This window comes from Lingula anatina, chromosome 2, assembly GCF_051362555.1.
Source record: "Lingula anatina isolate TDL-2025a chromosome 2, LinAna3.0, whole genome shotgun sequence".
Classification (NCBI taxonomy): domain Eukaryota; kingdom Metazoa; phylum Brachiopoda; class Lingulata; order Lingulida; family Lingulidae; genus Lingula; species Lingula anatina.
The window spans coordinates 22,236,335-22,250,745 of NC_141768.1; the positions used below are offsets into that span (position 1 = coordinate 22,236,335).

At 33.5% G+C, this 14,411-nt stretch overlaps 2 protein-coding genes across 2 annotated transcripts in view; both read right to left on the bottom strand.

Moving 5' to 3' along the window:
- The window catches only part of LOC106172413 (uncharacterized), a 32,062-nt gene extending 23,665 nt beyond the window's left edge, over nucleotides 1-8,397 (bottom strand). Inside the window, exon 1 of the mRNA XM_087004039.1 lies at nucleotides 1,575-8,397. The gene's annotated coding sequence lies outside the window, so the exon portion shown is untranslated. The remainder of the gene's footprint in view (nucleotides 1-1,574) is intronic.
- Nucleotides 8,398-9,488: 1,091 nt separating this feature from the next.
- Nucleotides 9,489-14,313, bottom strand: LOC106172426 (tissue factor pathway inhibitor 2-like; the record flags this gene model as incomplete). The annotated part of the gene is made up of 6 exons (XM_087003125.1): nucleotides 9,489-10,548; nucleotides 11,108-11,341; nucleotides 12,101-12,325; nucleotides 12,896-13,077; nucleotides 13,792-13,889; nucleotides 14,179-14,313. Coding segments are annotated over 6 exons (1,080 nt in total), but the record flags the coding sequence as incomplete, so codon positions are not given.
- Between the last annotated feature and the right edge of the window lie 98 nt (nucleotides 14,314-14,411).

Sequence of the window (14,411 nt, forward strand, 5' to 3'; positions counted from 1 at the left end):
ATTGAAGAATAAAAAAGACTACTAAAAGAAAAGGAAAACATTGATTTAAACAAATACATTAAAAAAATATAAAATCACTGGTACAAGGGTTAGTTCATAATGTCATTTTGAAAAAGTCCTTTAAAATCTAGTCATAAAGATAGATTCTCATTTCCCTACTTAAAAATTAAAACCCAGCCCAAAATAACAAAAGTGTACAGCAGAGATGGTCTAAAAAACATTTTTAATGTAATGGCAGATTTTTGCAGAAAACAATGTGGGTATATTTTGGAAATATAAAAAAAAATTAATATCTTGGAGGTGGGGAAATTCATTTAAATAATTTTAGTATTCTTTTTTCTTTAAACTCCATTTATTTATTCTTTATTTCTCTATCTATCTATCTATCTGCTATCTATCTTAAATGTATGTTATTTTTGTTTCATCCTGTAATACCTGTTACAACTGGCCACCATTTATCTAGCGACACTTATTTTCAATTGTTTTGTTTATTTTAAAATTATAAATTAATGTTCACATTGCCCAGTGATAAATACAGTAAAAACTTTGAAAATTTCACTGCTTAAAAATTAATTTAAATTTTTCATTTCATGAATATGACGAAATTTTCAAAACTCCAACTGACTTAAATATGCATACTATTTTGCCATCAAAGAAATCTTTTAAAATGCCAACTATTGTAATGCAAAGAAGATGATGCCTCTTTTATAAGTAAACTGAAAGGCATTTTAAAAATCTCCACAACAAACAAGTTTCCAATGGTTTAGTCAGAAGAATGAAAAAGTTCAAGTGATATTTTCATTGCTTGACCATCAACAGAGCCATTACAGCATGTAATTGCCTTCCATAACCTGTCTAGACTGAAACACCATCTCTGAGATATTATTTCTTCAGCAAGTACTGCCTAACCCTGCTTCAGGTGCTGCATTTATTGTTGTCTTGAGACATAAGTATTTTCTTTCTCCTTATGAATACTGCGGATTAGCAATTTGAATGAGGACCAAATTCGCCCACTGGCATGCAAATATGACAAATAAACATGTCATCACCCTGGATGACCAGTACTTGTGATGTTTTGAACAATCTTTTTAGTTTACTAGTTCAAAAACTTATGCTGCTGGTTTGATGACAACAAAAAATTTTAACTCAGTTTTTTGTTTCCCTCTTTTTCTTTCAAAATTGAAACATTTTGTGTACAGATAGCCAAAAGTGGAAAGCAACAAGAGTTACACTGCACAAATTTAAAAAAGTGAACAAGTGTCCATGAAAAGCATAATCATCAAAGTTTTAATTTGAAAAAATGAAAATCTATAAGAAAATCAGACATACAATATACATGTATAAAAAAAAAATAAAATAAAATATGCTACTAAAACTTACAACTGCATCTGGCAATGACTTTGATAAAGAGCCATAGAAATGACTTAATTACCAGTACCCTACTGGTAGTACATGTATATCACAATAAGTCTAAAATTAAGCTGAAATAATATTTTTCATCCATTGGTTACATTAACTATCAAAAATCACAAAAAGAAATAATTTCAAAATACACCGAATTACGTTGTACTTACTTTTGACAAATACACTTTCTGCCAGACCTAAGAAAGGCACTAATAGGAAGGTGCTACCATCTCATAAATGATACCCAAGTGGTTCTTCCCTGGTTTCTCTATGATGTGTCTAAATTTTGCAATAATATTTTGAATAAAATTACACAATACAGTCCCTTCCAGAATTTTACTATAAATGTAACAATTTGCATCATAATGTTAATCAAAGCCTGTGATTGGTTAAATTCTGCGTGTGTTCTTTCCCTTGGTCAAGAAGGGTGGGTTTCACAGGGTAAAATACAGCAATGTGTATATCATATCAAACTTTCAACTAAATATTTCTACTCTCAAAGGAGAAAACAATTTCCAAAAGTCTCGTCATACCTCTACAAAAACTGTGTTATTTTATAATTGTAAATTATTCATTAAGTATTGACAAATCAGTCCGTGGAAGTTTACTGTTGAAAAATGGTTGGTTATTTAAGAGGTTGGCTGTCTCAAAGGTTGGTTGTTCAAATTAAAGAATTTATTGTTAAAGGAGTTCGCTGTCCAAGCATTTGGTTGTTGTCAATCACAAAAGTTAGTTATTCCAAGAGCTGGATGCCTAAACAAGAGTTGGCCATCACAAAAATGGTTATTTCAAAGGTTGGCTGTCTTAATAGCTGGACCTTCAAAGAGTGAGCTGTCACAAAAGTTGGTTACGTATCTAAAAGGTTGACTGTCCCAACAGTTGGTTGTTCAAAGTGTTGGCTGTCACAAAAGTAAGAAGCTAAAAGAGTTGGCCATCACAAAAAGTTGGTCATTTAAAATGGTTGGCTATCTCAACAGTTGGTTGTTGAAATTGTTGGCTGTCACAATTTTTTTTTCAAAGGTTGGCTGTCCCAATGGCTGGTTGTTATAAGCAAAGGCTAGCCAACTTCAGTGGCACATTTGGTTGAAATAACAATGAGCAGCAATAATAGTGCCCCGGTAATTGCCTGATGAATTATTTAGTGTTGTTTAGTGTTGTATGGAGTGTTGATGTTCAGGCCTTGGACCCATCATATGGGTCCAAGATAACTCAAACAAATTATAACCAAGGTTCAAATGAATGTTTTCCCCTTGCCATAAGAAGAAAATGTTTGGCATGTGCAACAAATGCAATTCTTATATGGACTGTTTGTTTTGTAAGTTTATAAGTTTTTAAACACACGAATTGTGATGCTCAATATTTCCAGAATATTTTTAAAACTAAGATAAATGCCATAAGAGTATTTCTTAACTGTGGAGGTACCGTGCAAGCAAACAAACACAATGATGAGGCAACAAATCACATGTGACTGTAAGCCCATGAATCAAATGCATATTTTGCATTCACCAGTGCAGCCATTAAAGGCTAGAGGCACTCATATTTCTCAATTACTGCTCCTGTCACACAAGAGCTGCTGCTTGGTGACATGTTAACAAAAAGGTTGCATCTCAGTGCCTCTAGTTTTCACATAAAACTGAGTGATCCCCTGTTGTGAATGTCTCCCCTCTATAAAGTCCTTTTTTCTTGACTAATATCTGATATTTTTTTCGTTTAATTTTTCACAAATTGAAACATTTTACCTGTTAAAATATACAGAACACCTTACTGACCAGTATATATATTTCATTGTACAAAGGTTTTAACAAAAAATTATGGGTGACCTAGGAAGACGTCTTCCTGTGGCAAACTAATTGGAGCAGTACTCTAGTAATTGGACTTAGTTTTTGCAGTAATCTGGATTAATGCCATGAGAAAACAAGTAAAAGTTGGACCCGCTGTGCCAGGGGTGTCTACCTCACAGCCAGTGGTCTTTGATCAAACCTGTTCTAAGCAGTCAGGTGTAAACTGTTGACGCTATCCACAGGCGAGCAAGAGACATCTCAAGGACATGGGAAAGTCTTTGTACATAGCACACATAGCCTTTGGTCATGCAGAACAAATTGGGAAATGACAAAATCTGGTGTCTGATATCTAAGACAAAAACTGATGTCTGAAATCTGGGATGAAAGGTGATGTCTGAAATCTAGAACAAATAACTACAAACTTCACTTTGCATAGATTGGTCAAAATGAGGAAACAAGGCAGCAAAGCTGTCAAATGTACAGACAAAAAACAGAAAATAAAGATGCAAAATAGGTCATTTTGTCAATTTTGATGCAATAATAAATAATGCTTATAATAGCACTGTCAGTCAACACTGAATTTTAATCATGCACAACAGGTAAAATGGTCAATAACATGAGCGGACCCAGAGATATTTTCTGACAGTATTCCAAAGTATCTATTTTGATCCATCCTCCATTTTGATGGTCTTCCAACAGAAGAAAAAATAGATACCAGGCAATATAAACTTAATAACCTGACTGTCTTCCGGAAGTCCCAGAAGATGGTCTCAATCTACCCTTTCAATAAGATTACAGTTTCAGGACCATGAGAGTTCAAATTCACATGATGTAAGTCTCAATATTTGAAAAATGATGACAGTGCATAAAATAATATTACATAAGTAACATAATGTTTAAAGACATAAAAAACAATACAACTGCTTATGTGGAAAAACAGAAATGTCAGAGTCTCAGGCGGATGAGAGTTTAAAGTCACAAATGCAAGTGTTTGAGAAAAAATTATAAAGGAAAACAACAAAACTAGAAAAGCACTCCGAGAGTGCAGACCTCTGCCAAGGTAGCAATTGTTGATTATTATTGATTTTTGTCCTCTTTGGCCCACTTCTGACAGTTCCTGAAAATTTCAGCAAAATCGGTCCATAACTTTTTGAGTTATGTTGATGACAAACAGGGGTGAAAATATAACCTCCTTGGCAGAGGTAAATATAATTCCAATGAAGCTGCTATTCAAACTTTTAATCTTTCAGTTTGATATATATATATATATATATATATATATATATATATATATATATATATATATATATATATATATAAAACTTATTTGCAATATTAAACAAAATTTACCTGCATAATTATCACTGCTTCCTTATTATTAATCTAGCAGAGAGCTTAACCTATGGGAGTTTACAGGGAAATATCAACAAGTGTGCTTTATGTAATCTCAAATCACAAGTGTGCTTTATGTAGCCTATCAATTAGGCAAATTACTTTATAACTGAAATTAGCGAAGTGATACCCAAGGGAAATTTATAGACTGACCCTCTCAAAGGTCTTTCAGGCCCATAAGTCACAACTTAAGAAGAGCACAAAACAATAATGCACAAAATAGGAGACTACAACTTCTGATGCAATAATACATTATGTTTAACTGCACAGTCAACATCAAATTTTAATTTTGCACAACAGGTAACACCGATGAGAGTAAAAGCATAAGGCTTCAGGCCCATCAGAGTTCAAGTTTATACTTAGAAAGTGCCAGAATGAGAAAAATGAAATTTCACACAAAATTGCATTAAATTCAATAATAAATGATAACCCAATTGACCTGGCTTTCTAATTTGAACTGCATGCCAATCCTAAAAATCATACTCTTAAGTTAAATATAATAATAAATAACACAGTTTTCTTTTCATAATGTTTGCAGTAGCAGTGCAAAAAGATTATTGTCAATTTTGATGTAACATTACATAATAAATTATAGAATAATTATCACCAATTTTTGATTATTGACTATAAATAGCATGAACATGTAGAAAATTTGATTACCATCCGGCTTCATGTCCATGGGAGCTCCGAGTCCCACAATGAATATGCCAAAAAGATAATGAATATTTCACTAAAATGAATAACTTCCAGAAAAAGAAGCCCATTAGACTGCTTTTCCAACTTGGGCTGCATTTTAGTCCTGTGTTTCTTTTTTGAAAGTTTGACAATCATAATGAACACGGTTTTCCCATCATGGTCATCATGGCAGATGTGGATGATTGAATCTGACAAACTGCAATGATATGAGTTTATTTCCGTTTTGGACACTTGATTACACAATACATGATAACAAGTTTACCATCATTTTTACATAATCAACTAACAATGTTGTAAAGATGCAGGAAATATCAAACACACACTTTTACGTATCTTATTAGTTCAATAATGAGACTGTTAACATGCCTAAGAATTGAATCTGAGGAAATTTGAAAAAACAGTACAACTTCTAAAATAATGGCCCGATAACACTGATTTTCGAACTCAACCTGCATTTTTGTAAGATTGACCACTCCTGTGAGTATAATGACAATTGGCTAAGCTGTTTTTCTTATATTGTGTTATTAATGTTGCATATATGTTGAAAAAAGTGAAAAAACAGCATAAAAAAATTAAAAGAAAATGTAAAATAAAACATAACAAAAAATACCAATAAAGCTGCTATTCAAACTTTTAATCTAGCTGTACAATTACTAACATGATATGAATAACCCTATTGAGTTTGAGAATAATAAGGCACTGTTATTCATCTTTAGCATTAATGTAAGCATTACACAAATTTTTTTTTGTAAACTTATTTTCCATATTAAATAACATTTACCTGCATAATAATCATCGATTCCTAATTATGTGACACAGTTAAGAAAGCTAAACCGATGGGACTTTACAATGAAATCTCAATGTGTGTTTATGTAATCTCATTTAATACCCACTTGAAAATTAATTAAGCAAATTATTTTATAACCCTGAAATAACTTGAAAATCAATTAAGCAAATTATTTTATAACCCTGAATTAACTGCCTACTATCCATATACATTTATTGCACCAAATAGCACTGTACTGCATTGCTTTCAAAACAGAAAACAATTACGATGGTTTTCCAACACAAGCTGCACTTCACTCTTTTCAGTAAGGTTGATAATCATAAGTAACATGGTTTTCCCTTAATCGCTATCCTGGCAGCAGTGTCCAAAATAGGGTTTTCTTTAACTTTCATGCAATATAACATAATACTTAACAGCATAATGACCATCAAATTTTTTATAAAAAAATAAAAGTATCATGGATATTCAGAAAATGTGATATGGAAAGGTCTCCAAGGACATGGAAGTTAGGGTCACACTTTCAAAATGCCAAAATGTTAACAAGAGATAACTGTACTGAAATGATTTTCTTTCCATTTTCAACACCTTTTTTTACATAAAACCATCATAACTGTCATTTTTAAATGATCAACTAGGAAAATTGTTGACATAGAGAAATATCAATAGAACAATTTATAATGTCCAATTAGCTCCATTTGGAGATTCTGAACAAACTGAATGATTGAATCTGACGAACTGCAATGATGAGTTCCTTTCCATTTTTGATACTTTATTACACAATGCAGGATAATAGGTTTACCGTCATTTTTATATAATCAACTAACAATATTGTTAAGAAGCAGAAAATGTTAAAACAACACTTTAACATATCCAATTAGTACCGTTATGAGACTGTTAACATGCTTAAGAATTAAATCTGAAGAAAAACCACTTATATACAAAAAGGCTAATAACTTCATCAAAACTTAACTGATCAAGCTTATTTTCAAACTTGATCTGTATACTGGTCAGATTGATCACTCCTGTGAGTTGCAAGACAAAAGGCTGATTGGTTTTCCTTAAAATGCGTTATCAGTGTTGCATGTATGCTGAATAAAGGGAAAAAAACAGCATTACTTTTGTAAAAATAGTCCAATCATGCCAATTTTCAAACTTGACCTGCGTATAATAAATATTCACCAGTTCTGTAAATTTCAATCCAAGGAAAGGAAAAACATTTTTACACTTATCATGTTATCGGTGTTATAAAAGTGCTGAAAAAATTGAAAAAAAAAAAAAAAAAAAAAACAGGATAACTTCCATAAAAATTGCCCGATCTTGCTGATTTTCAAACTTGCCCTGTGTATTATGAATATTCATTAGTTCTGTAAGTTTCAAGCCAAATGAAAAAACAGTTTTCCACTTATTGTGTTATCAGTGCTGCATATATGCTGAAAAAAGTGAAAAAACAGCATAAATTCCCTAACAATAATCGAATCATGCTGATTTTCGAACTTGACTTGCGTATTATGAATATTTATCAGTTCTACAAGTTTCAAGCCAAAAGGTAAATTGGTTTTCCACTTATGGTGTTATCGGTGCTGCATATATGCTGAAAAATAGTGAAAAAACAGCATAAATTCCCTAAATATGACCCAATCATGCTGATTTTCGAACTTGACCTGTGTATTATGAATATTAATCAGTTTTGTAAGTTTCAAGCCAAAAGGTAGGATGGTTTTCCACTTATCGTGTTATCGGGGTTGCATATATGCTGAAAAAAGTGAAAAAACAGCATAAATTCCCTAAAAATGACCCGATCATGCTGATTTTCGAACTTGACCTGCGTATTATGAATATTCATCAGTTCTGTAACTTTCAAGCCAAAAGGTAAAATGGTTTTTCACTTATCGTGTTATCGGTGCTGCATATATGCTGAAAAAAGTGAAAAAACAGCATAAATTCCCTAAAAGTGACCCGATCATGCTGATTTTCGAACTTGACCTGCGTATTATGAATATTCATCAGTTTTGTAAGTTTCAAGTCAAAAGGTAAAATGGTTTTCCACTTATCGTGTTATCAGTGCTGCATATATGCTGAAAAAAGTGAAAAAACAGCATAAATTCCCTAAAAGTGACCCGATCATGCTGATTTTCGAACTTGACCTGCGTATTATGAATATTCATCAGTTCTGTAAGTTTCATACCAAAAGAAAAAACAGTTTTCCATTTATCGTGTTATCGGTAAAAGTGCACGGCGACGGCGACGGCGACGACGGCGACGGCGACGACGGCGACGGCGACGACAGACGCAGATGATAGCTATATGTACAGACACATCTGTGTCTGTACATAAAAATCATTGCTCCATTTGATGATCACGAGTGCCAGAGTGGTATTAAATCCCAAGTGAGATTTTAAACCTCAGCGTATAAAAAAAATACAAAAGCTTGTTGACTAAAGCTTTTTGGAAAGCTTGCTTGACGGTAGGCTGTGTTTAGAATAGAAGTTAGCGTAGCAGCAGGATCAATCTATCTCAGCAGGGATTCTGGATAAGGTGCAGACAATGTGATCAGTTAGGGACCATTCCCAGACCCTATCATACTAACTGTGATTTGATCTATCTTTAAGGGGATTCTTGCTAAATTGCAATTAACTTAAGCGACTTAGATGCCTGTCACGCCTGCTGAAGTTGGTAGGGGGTAATTAATTATCGTTTAGCAGCTTCAGTAGGCGTGCCAGACATCTAACCTGCTTAAGCTGAAAGCAACCCCTTGGAGATGGATCGATAAATTGTTCCTGTTAGATTGATCTAGGTATGGGAACCCAGTCTTAAATTGTCTGGCATGCACCTCTAAACTTAAAGTGCCTGAGTAAAGTCAGAATAACTGTGTGGTCCATGATGTTGTTCATGTTGCTCTGAGAAGGGGCATGCCATAGAATTAACTGGATTACATTGACTGCACCTCAGCAAGAGTCCCTGCTGAGATAGATCAATCCTGCCAGTAGTATAACTTCTTTTCTGAGCACAGCCTTAAAGTTTGTCATTAGTAAATATACTTCTTTTTAACAAAATCATCAAAAATTTTTCAGACATTTGAGCAATGTCAATAACATATGAAAGTGTCAAATAAACAAATTTTGTTTTCTATGGAATTAACTAGTATCATGTGATATCCCCTTACATGATACAGCAATATGCATTGGTAGGTAGAGGGATCAAAGCCTTAACCCCCCATCCTTCCCAACAAAAAAAAGACGTCTTTTTGAAACACCACGGTTTGACTGTCTGTTAACCCAACTTCATGAGAAGAAAAGACTCCATTGTGACCCAAAGAGGTACAATGCAAAATGTCCCATACAGCACACAGTACTTCACAGTAATTCTTGCAGCAGGGAGTAGCACAGGTTGAAAAATAATTATAGAATCTTATTGTATGGCCACAAAGCTTTGTGACTGACTTTTTTATTTTGCAAATTTTAAAGATTTCAACAGATTTTCTCTCATCAATTTAAATTTCAGATATTTGCAATGAAACTTACTTCTATGTGATGAGATGTGCAGAAGCATTATTCAATTCACCTGCTTAAAGAGACAAATAAAACTGCCCTATTAAGTGTTAAATGTACTACTGAGCTCTATCACATATAATGAAATATTGTCCTAAAATGTTTTTAAATAACATATTGGGGATTTTGCAGGTAAAGTGTGATAACATTAGAACACAAAGTATCTTATTGGTACCATTTAAATTAAAAATTAATCAGATATTTTTAAATTATTAATCAAATAATTCATTCTACTATGCATCTGGGTATGATATCTTATATACATGTATTAATATATATAAAACACACCAAGAAACAAGCAGTGTTGTGCTTGTTCACATAATGTATATTTTGTCCTCCAGCAAAAATATGCTTGCTTACAATATTTAACAAAAACAACTCTCACATTTCATTGAGAATACACTTACTGCAAGGGTTACTTGATTCTAATAAAAATCAAAATGTATATAAAAGACATAATACTAAAATTGACCTATTGTGAAAGCATGCTTTCCATTTTCAAATAAACATTAATCCATAATTAATTTCATATGGTTTTCTCGCAAAAAGTCAAAAAAAAAAGTTTGGTAATTTTCCTATTTCTAACACCATTTGCAACATGGTTATCTTTGTGGAATACATAGGATCAGTAAATGTTCTAACAGTCTTGTTTAACCTAGCTTAGCTTAGACTAGTCTAGTCTTCAATGATATAATTCTTGGAAAGTATTTTTGTCTCTTTGGTTTCTGGATTCTTCACAGACACTTATCTCTACATTCCTGGACAGTTTTGAAGTTGTTTCCTCGATAAGGGGTCATGCTGCACCCACTGTAGATAAAGGCTTGGCAACTAAGAGTGTCCCGGTTCCTGACTGGTCCAATGGTCCCCTGGACTACCCCATAGCGTATCATGTAGTGGTCTGTACAGTTCCGTGGTCCAACATGAATCTCCATGTCGCAATCTGAAAAAAAACAGAGTATCAATATTAATCGAATTGCTAATTCAAACCAAGAAATTAGATAGAGAATTAGAACATTTTTTGTTTAAACATTACACTAAAGATAAGATCTCTTCTACTAGTTCTTAAAATGAATTGTTCAATCATGAATAATTATGTCTTGTTACCATTATTGCATCTTTAATTTGCCCTATAGTTGACTTAGATTTCAAAATACACATTTTCAAATAAAAATGTCTACTTCAGATATTTTATTTTCATGTCAATTTTAGATGCTGTTCACTGACTTATAGATTACAAACCCTAGCTTAAATTTATATACTATAATCCGTAATCCGGTTGAAACTAAAAACTGCACATTTGTGCTAAATGCTGACAGTTGGGTATTGTTTCCTTACCTGTGTGCTCCCCTGACATCTGACAGTAATCTAGTTTCCTTACCTGTGTGTTCATCTGACAGTAATCTACTGTTTCCTTACCTGTGTGCTCACCTGACATCTGACAGTAATCTATTCTTTCCTTACCTGTGTGTTCACCTGACAGTTGGGTATTTTTTCCTTACCTGCATGTTCACATGACATCTGACAGTCATCCTTTGTTTCAAAATGGTTGTCTCCTTTAGAGCAGCCACCCCAGGTAAACATCTCACACATGCAAGTCTGGGGGTTGTAAAAGTAACGAGGGTGCGACTCTCGGCATGTGCCATAATTCACAGGTGTGCGGCAGGCGCTGTTAGCCATGTTGAGATACTTGCAGCTGGACGTCACAAGAGATCCATCATGGTTAGAGTTATCGACTGAAAAAAAATCATAGTGACATTTGAATTTTGTCAGTGAGACACGCATCTTTTAAGAAATACAATTGCATGTATTACTTCAACAAGATATACACCCAAAACTACCATGTATTAATATGCATGTCCTTATAACCCATGCAGCACTCAGTAGCCCTGTTGGATTTTCTTCTCCTTTATCCTATATTAAGTTACATTCTTATATAATTTAACAATGTCACAAATCAAAATGTAAATTGCAAATTTTTATTTCATATGGACAATTTTACCAGAACACAAAGTGAGCAATTACATCCTGTTATACAAACAAAAAGATGTTACAGGACATAAAGTACTTTTCAACATATGTATAATATTTGATAACCTTTAAGAGAAAGTACAAGAGTTTAACAGATGTTGAATCCAAGTTCATCATAATGCTACAGTCAATATGAAGCATATTCATGAAATGCCATTTAGTTGATAGGTAGCTGTTTTTTTATAACCTACATTTCATCTGGCATAGCTTGTTGATGTCATTGTAGCATCATATTGAGTCATGTCTGGCTTGTCTATAGCTCTCTCTCTCTCTCTCTCTCTCTCTCTCTCTCTCTCTCTCTCTCTCTCTCTCTCCAACTTTCTCTTACTTTTCATCTTGAAAAATATTTTACTAATTTTTCAAGCTCCTTGAAAAATTAGTAACAGAGTGTGATTTTTTTTCCTACATACGACAGCATAACTTTCTGATTCCTTTTTACCATTCAAATATACAGCCTTCATTACCTATCTTACTCCCTGGGCACGTCTTGTCGGTGACACAGATGCTTGCACACTCCTGCTCTGTCACGAAGTTGTTGTTATTTCCCCAGCAGCCGCCAAAGTAGAACATTTCACACTGACATGTTGTCTGGTTGAAATACCATCGCTGAAATCTTCCCTTGCAAGGACCGCTTGCCATCTCCTGCATACAGCGAGCAGGAGGCAGGAGTTTCTTTACTGTTGCTTTGTCTACAAGATGTATGTACACTGAGATTACTCTTCACTTCCATAAATATTCCATACTTAGACTTTACAACAATATAATTTTTCAAAAGGCTGTGGCTAAATTCTCAATGAAGTACCCAGTAGATCCAAAAGAATACTTTATCACTAACAACTGGTTTTGGAATGAAGCAGAGAAAACTTGTGAAATTTTTTTTCAGAATTCCTCAGCAAATATTTTATGGCGTGCTAGACATTAATAGTCTCAGCAATATTTCTCCTCCCCACCTGTGACCAAATGACAGGCAGTACTAAGCATCACCAGAGATTAGTCAAGCACAAGTGAATTAGAATTGTTTGATAGTATGGATTTTTGATGTTTGTGATTTTTTTCTTGAGAAATAAAATCACAGACACAAACACACACACACATCTTAGAAACATGAGCCTGCAACAGCACATAAAGCTTCCAATCCTGTTGACATCACATCAGGTGGTCAAGAATGAATTCAAATGCAGTTGCTAATATGGAAAGCGAAAGCTATACCTATTAATATGAAATAAAATAATAACATGTAAATATCATTATGCATATACCTGTCTCCTTTCTTTTGCACATGTGCTCACATTCTTCTTTACTCCAAAATTTGTTCAGGTTTCCACGGCAACCCCCATATAAAAATGTGTGACATGCCTTGGTAGCAGAGTTGTAAAACCAAAGCTCAAGAAGCGCTCTACAGGGTCCAGGGTCAGCTGGCCGATGACACAAAGCTGGGGGACTAGGGGAAAGAAAGTCCTCTAAAGCAAAGAAACAAATTCCCATTCAAGTTTCAAGTTAACAGCACACATAACAAGCAAGTACCCTCTACCAGGGCCACAGATTAATATTTCACTTGATATTCACAGATACATATCTGGCTATAGCTAATTCATGACAATTTTTTCAGTGAGAATTTTGGCATGGAATTAATTTTATCACCCAACTGGCCTCTGGTATAAAGTAAAAAGCAGGTGTTCCTTCTTCAATCCCAAATAAACGTCTTAAAGATATGGTGGCAAACAGTATATATGATTACTCAAGCTATAACATGCCCAAACAAATTAATCAAAAGAGCATATAAAATAAGATTACAAGGCTATATATTTTATATTGTATTAAAAGCTCTTTGTTATATCTACAAAAGACTCTCTTTGAGGTAAATATAAAGTAAACATAAAATGGCACTTATGTGTCAGTGATAAAAACACTTCATGGGATAAGACAGAAAAGTACAATCCCCTGAAAACCAAATTTATGATCATCACTTTTGTCTTGCTTTTCTTTAAAAGTAAATATGCACTATTTCAATAAGGGTAACAATTTTAATTCGAAACCATTAATATTTCCATTGATTTAAAAATGCAACTATCTAGTCTACAGAATTACAATTATTAAAAGTCTTGTAAATCCAAATATCTTCTTAATCATGCCAATATAGGTCAGTGCACTTTACCTTCCTTTTGTGCATAACAGAAGTGGCTGGGCACAAAGATGAAAAAGTAAACAGCAACTCCTAATCTTATTTTCATGATTTCTCCTCTTCTTTATCACCTAGCAAACAATATTTACAATACTGAAATTATATCAATTTCAAGAAAGCAAATTCATATTCCATAAAGCGAAATTGTAAAGAGAAAGCCACCAAGAAAATCTTTGTGATATATGTGGTGAGAATATTAATGCTCACTAAAGTGTCAATTTTTTTTTAACATTTGATCAAACATTTACCTACTCAAACAACTTTTGTCTTCCTTGATTCATATTCTATATTAAGTATCTGTTACAGCACAAAAGAAAAAAAACGTAATAACTATGGTGAAAATATTTATGCTTAACCTACCTCTTCTTTGCCAAAACAATTTATCTCTTGTCGTTCTTTGTTACTGTATGAAGCACTTTTAATCAGTAGAAGAAAAACACCTCTTACACTTAATATTAAGACGCAATTGTAACCGTCTTCAAGCAACAAGAATATTCAAGTTTTGCCACCTTACAGTTATTAGTATCAGCAGACGTCAGGGTGGTGCAGTCTAACTCAACAGCTGCCTCCAGGAAAATATGAACAAGATTGGT